The sequence below is a fragment of the Simochromis diagramma genome, unplaced genomic scaffold (assembly GCF_900408965.1).
Source record: "Simochromis diagramma unplaced genomic scaffold, fSimDia1.1 OVJJ01000387.1, whole genome shotgun sequence".
Taxonomy (NCBI): domain Eukaryota; kingdom Metazoa; phylum Chordata; class Actinopteri; order Cichliformes; family Cichlidae; genus Simochromis; species Simochromis diagramma.
Window position 1 is genome coordinate 1786259 of NW_024387152.1, and position 17047 is coordinate 1803305.

Genomic DNA, 17047 nt, shown 5'->3' on the forward strand with positions numbered 1-17047 from the left:
AAAGCGTCCGCTGGTTTCAACAAGAATATAACAGGAATAAATGAATTATATCAATTCAAATATCCTACAGTATGTGCTGCTGATGTTGGTCATCTGCTACAGTGCTTTCAAAGAAAAAGTCAAATGTTGTTCTGTCAGGATATCTTTGTTTGCAAAAAGACTTCCAGTCGTGTGGAAGTCTAAAGGAAAACAACCCTTTTCCTTTAATATTGTTTATCTGAAAATGAGTGCGGCTGGTGTGGAGCGTAGACTGCTTAAAAAGTTTGTGTTTACGGTTTGCTGAGGGAAACTGTAGTGTTTTATTAGCAAATATGAGTGTCGTTGCATTATATAGATTTTATGGATGCATCTTGCTAAAGAAGCTTGCTAGCATTGGCTAATAGCATGACTAATAACTTGATATTTCAACAACAATGAAGATGTATTGAACTGGGGCGAAACGTGACTCATAGCAACTTATACATGATCTCATACATTGAGCAGCATATAGGGCGCCCTGTATGCTGCTCAATGCCAAGAAATGAAGAAATGCCTTTCAGTCTTTTTACAGTTGGGTTTTCCCCCTTTTTCCCTTTTTTTTTGCCAAATGCCTGCCTCGTTTCTCCAAAGGCAAAAAAACCTCCAATTTCATGATTTACCATCTCTCCTTCACTCCTTGCAGCAGGTCCAGCAGGTGGCCTGCCTAACATGAGAGGCCTTCAATCTTCTCACACCAGTGAGTCTGTGGTATGTAACTATTACATTATGTGAAAGCTTTTGGTTGCTAGTCATTGTTGACCGTGGAGAAAAACACTACTAGCTTTGTCTATCATGTCATCCTTCCCAGAGTAACAACAGCATCCTTTTCTTATTCCTCTCTAAGCAGTTAAAATGGTTTAGCTCTGCCGAGGAGCAGACGTGGCAGCAATATAGGTCATAACATGAAATGAAACAATGTAAAATGGCCAAATGCATTAACAAGAATCAGAAAGATAAATAAAAATGAATCTGAAAGTATCTGAAAATATGCTCTTTCTAACACCACTACGGTTATCACCTGGAATTCTTTTCTAAAACTTGCTCGAGACGTTTACAGATTTGATTGAAAGGTCTAAACAACTGCTTTGATTGCCATGAAAATTGGTACAAATGTCCATGTCTCCCTCACAATGACTAATGACAATTCTGGTGATCTTTTGACATCGTGAACAGTGGCAACTCAATCCACTGCTGTGCTTTGGTATAGCCTCAGACTTTGGGGGGGTGTAGTGTATATTATGTTGTCTCTCTCACTCAAGATCACTGTTTTCTTTGCTGTAAAAACATATTTCAGTTTCAGAGATCCTTGGCGATCACTGCCCTGAGGAAAGATATTGATAAGCCATTAACTTTATGTTCCAAAGACCAGAAACACATGGGAGATTCTGTAGTGTGAGGTTATCAAGATGCTAAGCTTCAACCGAACCGTTTCCATGAACTCCAAACTGTAGACTTGATAAAAGAAGCCTTTTACATATGTATATATTACAGAACAGACACAAATAACATGATCCTACAGAAAAGACCTTGTTGTTAACTCTATACAGGTATATTTGTCTCAACCCCTTCCAACACACACTCAAACAATCCATCACTCCTCTGAGTTCAGAGGGATCATGTCCCTTTAAAGATGTAAAGCCTGTTTTCTTTCACTGACATGGCACAATGTCAGAGGGCATGCTGTGTAACCCCAAGTTATCGAGTTCAACAGAAGGTCTTTTATGAAATTATGCAATCCCACTTGACAAGGCAAAACCAGGGCTTTCCTCAGTCTCTTTATTTTCCAACAATTTTCCACTTGAGCAGACATCCTCAAGTGTGAAGTGAGAGAGTAAAGAGAGGGATTTGATTTCCAAGGGAAACGGTGCATGAATTCACTAGAGGTTGATAGACGGAGCAGGGGCAGCCATGCTATTTACCCTTAAGAGATTTCCGTGGGTCAAGGCTGTTACAGGGCCACATTCTCAGTCTTCTTGATCTTGTCAGGATTGACTGTCAGGCTGATGAAGAGATAGGCTGCAGATAGATGACGGTGTTGCACGAACACTGGGGCTGCAGCGAGCAGATATAGTAGTCAGACTCCAAAGTGACTTTGGCAGTTTGCTGCTGGTGATCAGCTTAGCGATATAGTGATTTATTCCATCAGTTATGATCTTCTGACCCCTGAGTCACCTGAAAATTTGCTCATTATTTGATGTGAGAGATGTCTAATGAGAGTAGAAAGAAAACAGCTTAAACAAATGAGGTGAGAAATAAGTTTATTTATTCCATATTTGTTTTTTTATGCATATTCAGGCAGGAAAACATCAAATCAGAGGCAGGAAGATTAAACGAACAGTTTACCTGTTAGCAGCCCAGTTTGGGACATACCAGTTATAGAGATGGCTGCCTTTGTTTTTAATATAACACAACCAGAAGGCACTCGCCTTGCTCAAAGCACTATGTCTAAATAGAAATCCTGATCCAGTTACTCAAAAGAAACCCAAATAGTAGCAACTCGCAAAGTAGCATGCAGCTTTCTAACATTACAGCTAAGCTGAGGGGGACACCCATCAATGTTTACATCCTGTCATGGTGTCACAGCCTCTAACCACGAGTCGACGCACCCTTCTGTCAGCAGAGTCATGCGGTTGATGGGTGTATTTTGGTAGAAAAGTAAATGCTCACAGCAAGATGTTTTGTTTTTTTTGACTAACTAGATCTATATTTCTAGAAAGAGACACAGTCCATCCATCTCTTTTGTTGCGCTTATCTTTGGCCAGTTCATGAGGGCAGCAGCCTAAGCAGGGAAAGAGATGCAGTGGAATTCAGTTCCATTACATTCAATTCAATTTAATTATACTAATAAAGTATAAATCATAATAAAAGGGGCCTCAATGTGCATTATGTTGTAGGGTAAAGATGCTACAATAATACAGAGAAAACCCAAACAAACAGACAACCCTCCCATTCTGCTTTTAAATATCCAGGAACCACAAGTAAGCCAGGAGTCTGAGGGTGAATTGCTCTACTGGGGTTGATGTGGTATTATGAGGTCTTAAGATAAGATGGGGCCTGATTATTCAAGACCTTGTTTATGAGGAGAAGGATTGTAAATTTGATTCTGATTTAACAATGAAGAGACGCCATTATGGGAGAAATATGCTGTCTCTGTCTATTCCCTGCCAGGACTCTTGGATCACCGCTGCTGGGGGTTTTTTTTCAAATGTATTTTATTGGAATTTGAACACGGAGGTATTTAGTTCACGCATTCATATTCCAGAGAAAGCAGAGAAATCTACACCCAGAACCAGGCCGACTCACAACAAAACAGTACATGGCAAAGGTAAAATATGTAGTTTCATTTTGGAGTGAACTATCCCTTTAAGTATATTGCTTCATGATCTATGTAAATCATTTTCAATAGAAATTTAGTGGTCTTTTTTTTTAACCATACCACACATTTCTCTGTTCTTCCTTCTGTGCTCACAAGAAAGTCTCCTCTGCTCTTATGATGTAAGGACTATTATACTCCAGTGCCACCTCCCTTCAGGGATAAGATTTTACGATTGCAACCTGACACCGTTTCTGTGTCCTATAAGCGACAGAGCTGTAACTCACTTCAAAGGCAGGAGGCATCAAATCACAGTGCACCTATAAATTAACCTGTCAGGTCTTGGCCAATAAGAAGGCAGCATTAAATCTCAGCTGTCACGCTGGCGGCCAATGGAAAGACGATGGCAGTAAATCTGTCAGGGCCGCTCTGTTAACGGTGTTGTGGTGTGGTTGGGGAATCCACGGGGAAGGGAGGGGAGAAAGGGTAGATGACAGAGGGAGGAGGGAACAAGCTGGGGGTTTAGAGGTATGCCACAGAAAATGCTTTTTCTTTACATTCTTGAGCTCCTGCACACTCACACACTTACACTGTAGTACAAGAGAGTGGATTATCCAGAGGATCCTCTTTTTTCCATGCAAAACAAGACTAAACATGAACTGTAAGCCATGTTTAGTCTTTGACGGATGCGGTGGGAGCTGAATAACACCAGCAGAAACGCTCATAAACCGTTACGGCCAGCATGCCGGAGTCCGATGTTGACAAGTGCAAATGACTGATGTTCCTTCTTTAGCACAATTTTGCATCATTTTTGGACCAAAATGTAGTGCTGACTGTTTGATAGCCGCAGTAACCCAGTAACCTCTGACTGGTGTGACACAGCATCACCAGAAGCATGTCCTCCAGAGTGCACCCTGCCTGCAAGGGTCTGGAGGAGGCAGTTGAGCACATCCTCTTACCAGATGTGAGCCAGCTGTGCACCTTTACAGGATGGCGGAGTTGACCCAGCCGCTCAACAAACTTGAACAGCCGTGCTTGAGGATTTTGAGTTTTTGTTGTGCAGCAACAAAGAAACACAATGCGCTTGCTGGCTGGACGCAGCAGTCCTGCTGCATCCAGCCACTGGCAGCATTTTCGGAGAATTTTCACCATCACTCTTCTGAAGCATGCTTTCAGTAGAAGAGTAATGCACTGCTCTGGCACAAGAGAACTGTGGGAAAAACAACAGAGGGAAAACACATCAGGTGGAATATTTCCTCGATTAACAATGCCCTTGGTGGTGCACTTTCATTATCCTATCAAAGTTGAACATTTTCATGTAATAAATCTTACAGGTATCATAAAGTAACCGATCCTGCAAAGGCAATGCCATTCCATCCCCAAGAAAAAAAAGCTTTCCCTTAACAAACCTCACAATTTTTTCACCCAGTTGTAACAGCATCCAATAAAGCAGACACATTTGTGGTGACAGTTTTATTTTACATCAACAAAAAAAAAATTAAACATTAGCATCAGAATTTACCGTCATCTTATGTCATTACTATGAAAACTCTTTTTTTTTTCCTTGGGAAACATAAATAGTGGGCTGACTTATGGCTAAAGCAGGCAAGAGTGCAATGGTGGAGGTGTTGTTTTTGGCTGGCTTTCCTTGAAGTGGCTATGATTCTCTGTTCTATGGGAATCCATAAACAGACCCGGAGAGGGCAACTGCGGTCATAAACCACACCAGGCTGCCACAATGCTGCTGAGGCAAAGGGAGCAGGCCCGGGCCCATACCTCCTCTTCTCTGCATGCACGCATTCACACATGCAGCCGCACGTGCTTCGAGCAGCCTTCGATGACCTATTTCTAAATGCTGCCTTTGCAGCGATGCTATAGATTTTTGATGGTCTCTTGTTATTATTTTAAACACTGAAAATGAAGGCATGTGAAAAATGAGCCAGCGAGGGAGTGATTTCCTTTCATATTATTTTATTTCAAAACACTAAAGCAGCATCATTATGTTAGTAATTTTATATACTGGGTGGAAATGTGAAAGCAGTAGAGGTAAAATGGCCTTGTTAATTTTAATACAGTGGGTCATCCAACATCATTTGGTCTTGCCCTTTGCTCCGCTCAGACAGTATAATGGCACTTCCTTTAATACATTTACTGTACTGCATCCAACATGCTGTCATTGTTTTCCCCCGTGTTGTTTCTGGTTAGCAGGACAAGCCATTGGATGGGTGCTTGGGCCTATTGACTATGACATAAAGAGTCTGTAAGCTTACAGATGATGATAATTTATAGACTCTAATTCAGAAAGTCACTCACACACACACACACGCTGAGCGACTCTTTCACTGTATGCATTGATCAATTACAAGGCTCTGAGCCCACACGTCTCTGACAATTTTACTGCATGTTATGTACAGCATGTCAAGCCATGGCGTTTCAAACTGTTATACTCATTCCTATATAATTAATATAAATTACCTTGCTGGTTTTTATGATGGTGCAACTGTAATTAGTGGATGAAATCGCGTCACTGAGCTGCCGATGGTGCTGCAGGGCTATCTAGATGAAAAGTGAGGGTCTGGACGGGCACCTTGGGTGGGGATCTGGTTTAACCCTCTCTTTTCCGCATTGTGCCCTCACTGGGATTTCATCTAATTACATTTACTGCTGTCTACTTCAGCTAACCTCATCCTCTTTAACCTTCATCTCCCCACCCCCTCCTCCTCCTTCAGTGAAACCACACACAGAGACATCAGCTGTCCTCATTATACCACCAAACCGCTGCGATAACAGTAAACTGGTGCAATAATGGAGTCCATTTATAATGATTACCTTTCCTTTTCTTACTGCTTTTTATCCAGTAAAACGCTTAATAATCACAAGTAGCATCATCACGGTCTCCATTCAGTCGATCTGTGCAGCTATAAAGAGCCACAGATTCAAGGACTGAAACAAACTGGGGCAAAGTCAAGACACTGGGACCACAGTTCACACCCAATAACCGTTTTCATTGACTGCACTACTCTGTGTTTTGTAAAGACAACACACATGCATGCATCCAGGCAAAAACACATGCACACTGTTGTTTTTTTAACAACCGCTGTCACGAAGCCTAATACACACAGTATTTTTGATATGTTTCAGGTGTTTTTTCCTTTCGTTTTTTTGAGCTAAGGAAACATAAATATTTTATTTCTAACATTGAATTAATCCAAATATCACAATTGCTTCTCACACTCTCGGGTTATTTTCTCACGAGATTTTTTTTTCCACAGGAGGAGGTATAAAATTTTCCATGGGGCAAATCAGAGGTGGAACGCTAATTTACCTTCTGGATTCCAACATCACCACAAATGTGTGCGATCCTTTCAGCAAACTCCTCCAGGCCACAGACACCTCTACATCAAGAGCATTTGCTCTGTCAGTTTCTTACTTTGATGTCTGAGCAAAATTACTTAGATATCCAGAACAGAAACATTGGCAAACTTCTTACATATGACAGCTTGTGAAAAAGCCTACAAACAGTAGCTCGATGACCTGAGACCTGTCACAGCATGCAAAGGGCTTCAGGATAATTTATGTAATCTAAAGGATGAGGAGAGAAGAGACTCTAATAAGGCCTGCTACCAAACGTGGTTTGGATTAGACATGGATATAAGCACATGGTTTTCAGCACAGCCAACACAAATCTCTGCTCACAAAGAGTACTTTGAAAAGATCAGAATTGGAACATATGGGAATACCTCGCTGGAAGAATGCAGATATATCATTTTCTTGTAATATGCATCAGGTACCAATATGATCTAGTGCCTATACTCATACCCATTCCTCTCTGGGGGGTTTCCTTCATTTGCATTCAAATGAGCACAAGCTCAGCATATGAAGGTGGTGGGGGGGTACATACATGGGAGCACACAATTCACGGTGCACATAGCAGCTCTCAGTAGTAAAGAAATGAATCAAGGGTTTCTCCATAAAACTTCTCATGTCACAGTACCGAGTACTATGCAAGTTCCACCACAGACCTGCATGGATGAGTCTCCTCCCGTTCACAGTATTTTTGCACTTTGTTGCCAACGCCAGGAGATGGAGCCCTTGAGCTTCTGTTATGTATTTAGGTGTTGAAGAACAAAGAACACTTAAAATGTTCAACTCTGAAATGCAGAAGCTGTTAAAAGCAAGCTAAACTTGAAGGTGTGAATCTTTTTAAATAACAGAATTATGAATGTTAACAAACAGTTCGCGACTCTTAGTCTATGTGCAACAACAGAGTACTAACTAATATTAAAGCCACACCATACAAACAGGTAGTGTTTGGACACATCATGGCTTTTCCCATGCCAGTGTCACATATTTATTAACTGTATCTGCTGATGGAAGATCCCATACAGAACTTAATGACTACAATAATACTTTAATCACAACACCCACGTAAATGAAAGGGACAGAAACTGACTGGATTGTTTTTACAGTAATGTGGAGGAGGTGGAAGGATGCAGTCCTGAATGACACAACTGTTATTGTAAGGAGACACGTGGAATGTTGTCACAAGCTATGATGGTGTTTATTAACATCTTACATCTGTATACTGTTTTTATAAACAACCAGCTTCTTTGATGAAGACAAAAGAAAATAAAAACCATAACAGAAATAAAAACAGGACAAACATTACTGGAATGTACAGCACATCTTATCCCCACATTGAGCATGTTAAACAATGCACGCCTGTGCAAGAAAAAAACAGACAATGAAACTTTGTCAAGTAGTCCTGGGAGTGTGACTGAACCAGCTGTCAGTACTGTCACAGCGTTAACTGAAGGAGTGGAAATCAGAGGAAAAGGAATATGTAGATCAGTGCTGTGAAATCTTGGCTGTATAGTGGCTCGATGGTATTCTGGTGCAGCCATGACTCTTATCGCAGAAGGGACCACTTGATCTGTTCTTTGGCAGACTGAAGTACCTGTGGAAAAAAACACAAGCTTGACCAAAGAGATCACATTGACTAAAGTCCGACTTTACTGGCCCAGAAAAGAACGGCTACCCTTAGGAGAAACAGTACCAAATAAAAGTAAAAGAAAAACACAAGTGGCACGACCAAGGAAGATAAAGTAACCACAATTAAAATAAAGTTCAAATCCTGAGAGAAAAAAATGATGAGCAAGTGATATGAATGAAGGAAAATATGCAAGAGCTCATTAATCATCTTAATCCACTGAAGGAAAGCCGAATCATAACCATAAAGCATGGGGACTGGGCACAGCTATTAATCATGGCCAAAGGAGGGGTGGTAGTAGCCAGTCTCAGGCCTCTTAAATGACAGCATTAATCAAGAAGAGCTCACACACACAGACACTCATGTAAGAGCTAAAAGACAGGAACCACCGCTGGCTACCTACCACCTCACCACTGAACAAATGAGTAGTCATGTACCCTGACGTGCATATGACACAATGCAAAATGCGAGCATGGATGAGAATGAGTGCAATGACCTTGCATTTGCAGGTTTTGAAGAAATTAGTTTTAACAGTCAATAAACGAATGGAGCCTTAAAACTTTATGGGAGAGAGAAGATCAGAGTTCGAATGTTTTTCTCACCTGGGTGACTGTCTGCTCTGTCAAAGGCACATCATCACCCTACAAGAACAATTACATTACTTTAGCAGCAGAAACAACCGATGTCAAAATTGGCTGAACGTTTCAGAGGAGAGCAACTTACTCTAAGAGCCACACGATGCACAACCTGCTGTGGGTCGCTCTCTAAGATCACCCTGCAGGAAATGCACAGGAGACAAAGTGATGTAAAACTCTAAAAGATGACTGACAAGAATCAGAATTATCAGGTTAGTTTTACTCACCCTCCATCTACAATTTCATCCACAGCCAAGAAGAGTCCCTCCATATTCTCCAACAAAGCTCTCCTCTCAACATTTTTTCTGCAGTTAAAAATATACACGTTAATTTTAGTGAAAAAAAAATGTGCCTTAAAAAAGTTTGTATGTTTGTAAATAACTGCTGCAAAAACATACCTCAACATCTGACTGAGCGAATCAAAAAGGCAATTTAGAACAGCCATAAGCATGAGCTGTTGAAAACAAAAGAACACATTAGAATCGGTGCACTATATGAGCAGTTCTTAAATTACAACAGTGTACAAATAAAAGCCACTTTTTATTGAGGATAAAACACTTGATTCGTTACTACAGGTTCAACAGTTTTTTTTTTATTTATATTGGTTTACTTAGGACATATTTGCTAGAGTCGCATATATCGTGTGAGAAAAAACAGGGACACAAAATACAATTTTAATACATTTGAAAAGCAGCTTGTAGCCAAATCATGATAGCAAATTATATGCTTCTACAATTTGCTTTAAAATTCTATTCGGTGAGACAAATACAAAGTTACATATGGGGGGGGGGGTTATCCTGACACCAAGTTGGAGGGAGTGAAAAACTTAAAATTCAATAATTTACTATATAACAAAAGCTGAACTACAGGATGAAGATGGAAATTAAGGCTCAGCCTCACACGTGTGCTGTAGCCCTCAACTTTTCTACCCTGCAACGCGCACGAGTGAACGCAAATATCACGTCATCAGACGATCTTTACCCACCAGGTTACACACTGAAGTCTGTGTCAGAGTTATTAAACTTTTATATTTTTCATTAGTTTTAATTTTTTATTTAATTTTTATTTTCAATTCAATTTAAATAGATTCAAATCTATTTAATGTAGTTCTTTTGGTTTGTAAATCTTCAGGTTTGTTTATCAGTTTAATAACAAAAAATAAATACAATTAAAAGATTAAATAATAATAATAATAATAATAATAATAATTCAGGGGTAAGATTTATTATTTTGGGTAAGATTTAAAGAGTATTGTATTGTAATATTAACAAGTTGTTAACTTATTAATATTACAATATTAATAAGTTAACAAATAAAATGTGACTACCCTTAAGAGTAAAGCTGACTTTAAGTTTAATTTAGTTAGCTTTGTAAGCAAACACTATTTTTTCAGTTAGTTTCTGTGTTTTTCAAAAGCCCCCCTCCCTTTTTTTTTAAGTTAACTAAAACATTTTCTCCATGCGTAGTTTTAGAAATGTTTCAATAATGAGGAACCAAATGACTCTGTTTATTTCCAGTTGTCTGCCACGTGTGAGAAAGGGCAGCGTTTCCACTGGACTCACCTGCATTTTCTGGACTTTACTTGTGAAAACTTCTTATGTGGTTTAGTGCAATTATAATGTTCCAAGTGCAAAACAATAATAGTCAAAACTTGCTCATGTACCGTGATTCACACCATTACTCAGGCTATCACAGACTGGATGATGAGGCAGGATCCATATTCGGCATGTGCTGTCACTTTCCTCAGCACAACATAAGCAAGTTTCAACTCCTACTTAAAAAGGATTCATTACAAAACCTAAAATTAAACTTACCTCATTTTCATGTGAACTTCCAATCACGTAAAAGAAAAGGTCTATATTGCTCTTGTAGACGACAGTGAGGCCTTCAAGTAGTGCTATCTCACCTAAAGAGGCATAAAAAACAACCATGCTCGATATTAGGTATGCATTGAGGCAAAGTAACTGTTTTTAACAGTGTAAAGACGACTTACTGTCTGTTCTGTGCGTTTTGTTGAATATGTTCTTCTCAAATGCCTTCTGCTCCTTCACTGTCGGGTACGTGTCATCATAATACTGCAGAAATTAGAAATTAAGTCACATTTAGATATTAGTCTAAAAGTTACATCATTTTCACTAGTTTTCATTTTTATTATTAGATGATGGTAGAGGATGTCATTTTCTTGCAAACAATCAACCCAAAATGAGAAAACGAGACAATAGTGAGTCATACATGTTTTAAAGGTTTACACTTTTCTAAAGTAACTGGGAGCTGTTTAAGCACATAATTTTTAATCAGGAAAAAAATACAGCATTTGTTATGGACTGAATTTTGTGTTTAATGTAGCTATGTGAGAATTTACAGAATCAGGCAGTGTTTTTGTTTTTTCGGCGGGGGTTTTTTAGGTGGCAATTAAAAAGGTTATTAACTGCAAATTAACTTCAGAGCAAGAGTGTTTCCAGGATTTTTCTTCGAGTTCCTGTGGGCCCCTCCACACAAACTCAGAATATTTAATCAGAATTAAAATTAGTGCAGAAAATTGGCAAAAAAACCCAAACAAAACAAAACAAAACATTGGGTGACTTTCAGGCTAATGTGCACCCCTGTGTCCTGTAACATAATTATTATGGATAAAGTAGTGCTATGCAAGACTTTAATTATACCTTTGTGTTGGATAATCCTTTTGCAAAGTGAAAAAAGGTATTTAGACTTCTTATTAAGTAAAACTTATAATCATAATTAAGTAGATTATACTGCATGAACTGTATAATCAAAATATATTTATAAAACATAAAGTAAGCATACTCATTATGTTGAATAGCACTTTTCAGAATCATTAACAGTACTATATATGTACCACTTGATCATAATTATGGATCCATTGACATTCATATGTATCTCTTTAATGTTCCAGCAATTGATTTTAATTACCTATATATTGCAATCCCGCTTGATCTATAATAATGCAATTAACCTGCAAAACAATTACAAACTAAAGCTTAAAAAATAAAGGGTAGAAATTCTAATAATTGCATCGGAAATATATTAGATTAAGAGCAGTAGCATGATAGAGAAATGCTTAAATTAAGTACAAATACTTTAAACCCTAAACTAAAGTACTCAAGTAAATGTTACATTACTACTGCTTCTATACATGCTTCCACGGCATTGGCACTGCAAGATTAACAGTACTGTAGTCCAATATCACTGGTGGGGGAGCAATCATATGCTCTGGCTCCAGAAACCTGTTGTGTCAAACAGTGACTTCCAGTGTTTTTTAATGTTTAATATCATTGCTTACTTTGGTAAACAGCCTGTAGTCCAAATAGTACATTTGGACTACAGGTAAATTACCTTGTGACGACGATTTTCTTTCAGTCTCAAACTGACTTGATACCATTCACAAGAGTTTGACAGATTATAGGCCAATAATTAATTTACATGCGTTTAAATATCAGCAGTGATTTTTGTCCAGTATTCACCGTTTCGCAGAAGATCACTTTTTGGCATGTCACCGGCGTTAATAATAACGAAGTATCATGAAGGCACAGATGTCTGAAATTCATACCTTGGCGTAAAGCCGGTCTCCATCGTTGTCCAGAATGAGAACAGCTTTGACCGTGTATAAGGACGGTTCCTGTGAAGACAGCTCACGTTAGGCATTGTTTATCCTACCCAGGAACGAATTCGCCTTAATTCTTTAAAAATGTGGCAACTGGTATGTTAAATAATAACCATGAACTATCAAAAAGGCGACGGTGGACGTGCAAGTAAACTGAATAAATTGGGTGTCGACTGGCGTCACAAAATCAGTCTAAATGTTATTTAAAAGACTTCTTAATCACCAAATCGTGAAGGAGACATGACAGTTCCACATCATCAACAAACGCATATACGAGCTAACTTTAAAGATGCTAGCTCCTTAGCTAAAACGGCCAACCCGTTTACTGTAGTTAGCACTGAGATTATTCGCCTGACTCTACAAAACAAAACCGCGAGAAACATTTTGCTAGTAAATACTTATGTGAAGTACTAATGAGATAACTCTGGTGGCTTTTACATCGTCAGAAATGAATAAATGGGCTAACATTACCAGTATGGGAGAATCCATCTTCTTTCCTGTTAGCAAACCAGCTACCGGGCTAGCAGCATTAGGCTACGTAATACGTACAGTAAATGAGTCTCTTTCCTATTGGCTGACGCGGTGCCGTATGTTGTGCGTGCAGGGCAAAGCTCAGTTCACTGCAGAGCAAACAGCCTCAAAAGCGATGTGGTTAATAAAGAAGTGCTTTCAGACTCGCCTGTAGTTATAACACATTTGCCCTTTAAGTCGGAAAAGTCTGAACCGTTTAATGGCCCAAACGTAAAGCTAAACAATATATTAACTAACTTTATTACTGTAATTTCGGACTGTCTCCTGTTACTGTGTAAAACTATGACGATTACTAACCCCATTAGACTTACAATAGAACTTAAAAATTCATTTGTGGTTGAAACCGTAAATCCAAACATGTAAATGCCTTTAGTAGCTCGTATGAGCTTCTTAAAAAACACGTGTAAGTCAGGATGTTTATTTTAGAGTTCACATCCCTGCAGAGCTTACTGTAATTAAACCTAATGACTAAAGGTGGTTGCTGTTTTTGTAGGACTTAGTGGTAAATCTCTCGTTTTACAAGCCATTTTAGCTTGCTCGTACTCATCAACATCTTTTTTCAGTATCCTCCTACATTTAACCAACTCCAATTATCTTAGTTCCCACTTCTGGGAAGCATTTGGAAACACAGGCTGATGGGGATTTCCCTCTATCTAACTCCATAAATTACATCATTTTTTGGCCTTACTGTAGGATATTTTTGGGCTTCAAATATCACTGAAAAGCAAATAATGTCCAGCCATTATTTAACTGCAGAACGTGTATTGTGAGGAGATACCAACTATTCTTATGCGTGCTCACAAGAGGACTGTGGGAAACTATGAAATGTTGCAACACTGCAGTATGCTTGCACAAATTTAGCCACTACGATTTCAAAATTGCCTTGACCAGAGAGGAAACTGTATACTGCCTTGAACTAGCTCATACTAAAAGGTTAAATATCGCCTGATATTGTCATGCCATCTCATCCGCAAAGTTAAACTTATTTTTATTCTTTTGTGTTTGAAAAGCATCACAGTGGTGACGATGACTGGCAAAGCTGACTGATGTCTGAAAGTTGAATGATGAATCAACACATACAATGAATAAACAGAAACAAAATACCTACTGTATATAATGACTGTAAGTTTTCTGGATGGCATATGGTACTGATTCAGTTTACCTAAAAAAGAACTGGATTGATTATTACAAAAAGTAAGTGGTATTAAACATATACACCACTGCTCTGTCATGAAAACATCCTAAATAATACAGTCTGCACCGGAAAAGCATGATGTGAGGAAACTGATCGCTAATAATCTCTCTTCAGGAGCTTTTTTCGAGTTTCATCAAGTATTTACCTTATTTTTTTTAAAATTATCAGCAGTGTTTTTTTACTTAAAAGATTAAAACTAGAAAATAATAACATTGCATTATATAAAAGTGAAGTATTTTAATAGTATGGGCTGTTTCCCTCTCGCCACAACATGCCAGCAACCACAGCAGTTAGCAGTTCCCTTCCTATGAATCAAGTGCTCCTTTTATCGGTGTAAAACAGAGCTTCCGCCAACCAACATCCTCCTTTCCCTGCCCCCCCCCCAATATGTGTTCATTATCAACCAGACTTGACTTTCATTCTCAAGAGCACATTGGCCAAAAGAATACACAACCTGTTTCCAAAGGAATGTGATGCACTGCCTAAATAAAAAGAAAATTGCAACCAATTTAAACATTATAATGAATCGAATATTACACAGCAAAATCTCCAGTGTTAATTTAACACTGGAGAGTGTCTATATGGGTCCACACCTCTGAGTGTTAAATACAACACTGAGTGTTAAATTAACACTTTTGACAGTGTTATATGTTTAAAAGTAACCTAGTCAGTTTAGAAGATTAACAATGGCTAACACTGAGCGGTGCTGATTTTCTAACACTGGAATATTTCTAACATTTTGAGTTATTTTCCAGTGTTAGAAAATCAGCACCGCTCAGTGTTAGCCATTGTTAATCTTCAAAACTGACTAGGTTACTTTTAAACATATAACACTGTCAAAAGTGTTGATTTAACACTCAGAGGTGTGGACCCATATAGACACTCTCCAGTGTTAATTTAACACTGGAGATTTTGCTGTGTAGAAGTTAAAAATGAAAAATGCTCTTATGCTTATTTTTTAAAAACAGATGGAATATCTCACAACTCACACAGATTGGTAATAAGTAAGCAACATAGAAGATGCTCCCAGAGAGTCTGAGTGTTTAAGATGAAAACTGGAGATGGATCCAACGCTCTGTGGAGGCTCAGTAGGCATTTGCTTCAACAGTTTGAGAATTTCTTTTGTTTAAGAATTTGTATATCTCATCTTCTACCATGGTAGAGATCATATAAAAGAATCAGAAAACTCAGAGAAAGGCCAATATTAAAAATGACATTCTGCAGTGGATATCACTGGATGTGCTTGGGGAGACTTTTGAAAAAACATTTCCAGTAAAGTCAGCTTGTTGTGCATCCAAAAATGGAAGTTAACATACTACCATTCAAAAAAAATAAAAAAAAGAAAATCCAGAAACAGCGATGTGCACCATGTTCTTTCTGCTTGTTATCAGCACACAGTTCAAATAGATATATGCAGGTTTTGGAGAACCATATACTGCCAGTGCAGCTCCGTTTTTCAGGTACGTCTTGTTTATTTCAGCAAGACAATGCCAAATCACATTCAGCAACTATTACAAAAGCATGGCTCCGTAGTAAAAGAGTACAGTTGCTAAACTGGCCTGCTTGTCCATACATGGCACATAAAATACTTACTGTATTATTAAACAAAGAATAACACAAAGGAGGCTCCAAGCAATTGAGCAAATGGAATCATATATGAAGTAAGAATAGAAAAGCAATTCATCCCCTCCGTTCCCAAGAGCTTGAAGAATCTCTTGAAGAGACCCGGTGATGCAACACCAGTGTATACATGGCCCCGTCGAGATATTTTTGGAAAAGCGTTGCTTTGTATTCTTCAGCAGTAACATTTCTCGGGTTTAGTACTTGAAACTATGTCGTTTTTGTAACGTTTTCAGTCAAATATAGATGTGTACAAAAACTGCAACTCATTGCATTCGCTGTTAGTTCACACTGTACAGGGCATGTCAACTTTTTTTTGAGAAACACGCTTGCACAAAAATAAAAGGGGCTCTCAATAAATAATCAGGCAACGCAATACTGCTGTTGCAAAACATTATCTTTATCTGAACATCTTGAGATAAGCACAGGCACTATTGAGACATTCAGAAGAATGATGCTGCATGTTCAGGTTCCTCATTTTCTCTTTCTTATGTCTGGTAATGTGTGACCATCGTGACAAACAGAGCTACTGATGCTGTGTGAACGACAGACCATTGCGCTTCCAGTTAATTTCCAAAACGATTATTAATCTTTCAACTTTCATGCACATTTTTTCATTCTGTCTGCCACGTCGGTATCAGCGATACCTGTGAAACAACGTGCTATAACATGGATTGCATTTTCAGTCAGATACCGATCTGCATATTCCCACTAACGGCTGCGCACATTACCTGATACATGTCACCCCTTTTGTAATTTTTAGCTTTTTAGTTTTTTTTTTCCATAATCAATATAAAAAAAGAAAAAACTTAAACTGCCCTCTCTATTTTTTTCCCTTCCCAGAAGCTGACTCCAAAAATATTCCCCTTTTGATACCACAACCCATTGCACACATCCATTTTTTTTTTTTTTTTTTTTTTTGGTCATGAGGCGGTTTTTCCCACTCATGTTTGCTAAAGCTTTCTGAATACTACAACAAAACCAGAGATACCACAATTCCTTAATTTTTAATGAACATTTTAACGACCACGGAAAGAACAGCAGACAAATCATTTCAGATTAGCGTCAATACAAAACGTAACACACATGAAGCAAATCTAAGCCTGAGCGACTCAACTGTGGG

At 38.5% G+C, this 17047-nt stretch overlaps 1 protein-coding gene across 1 annotated transcript; it reads right to left on the reverse strand.

The window, feature by feature from the left end:
* Positions 1-7636: 7636 nt before the first annotated feature.
* copz1 (COPI coat complex subunit zeta 1) lies at positions 7637-13180 on the reverse strand. The gene is made up of 9 exons (XM_040047371.1): positions 13050-13180; positions 12525-12593; positions 10950-11031; positions 10771-10862; positions 9355-9410; positions 9184-9261; positions 9045-9096; positions 8924-8962; positions 7637-8288 (listed from the first exon to the last, which is right to left on the reverse strand). Exons 1-9 carry the CDS (start codon positions 13065-13067, stop codon positions 8241-8243), a joined length of 534 nt encoding a protein of 177 aa, XP_039903305.1. The 5' UTR covers positions 13068-13180; the 3' UTR covers positions 7637-8240.
* Positions 13181-17047: the final 3867 nt, after the last annotated feature.

What these genes read in the sequence shown, in the direction of transcription:
- copz1 (XM_040047371.1), bottom strand. An exon ending in CAAAACGCACAGAACAGACA is followed by an intron (nt 10,863 to 10,949) that starts GTAAGTCGTCTT and finishes ATGCCTCTTTAG; the next exon opens with GTGAGATAGCACTACTTGAA. An exon ending in TCGCTCAGTCAGATGTTGAG is followed by an intron (nt 9,262 to 9,354) that starts GTATGTTTTTGC and finishes TTTTAACTGCAG; the next exon opens with AAAAAATGTTGAGAGGAGAG.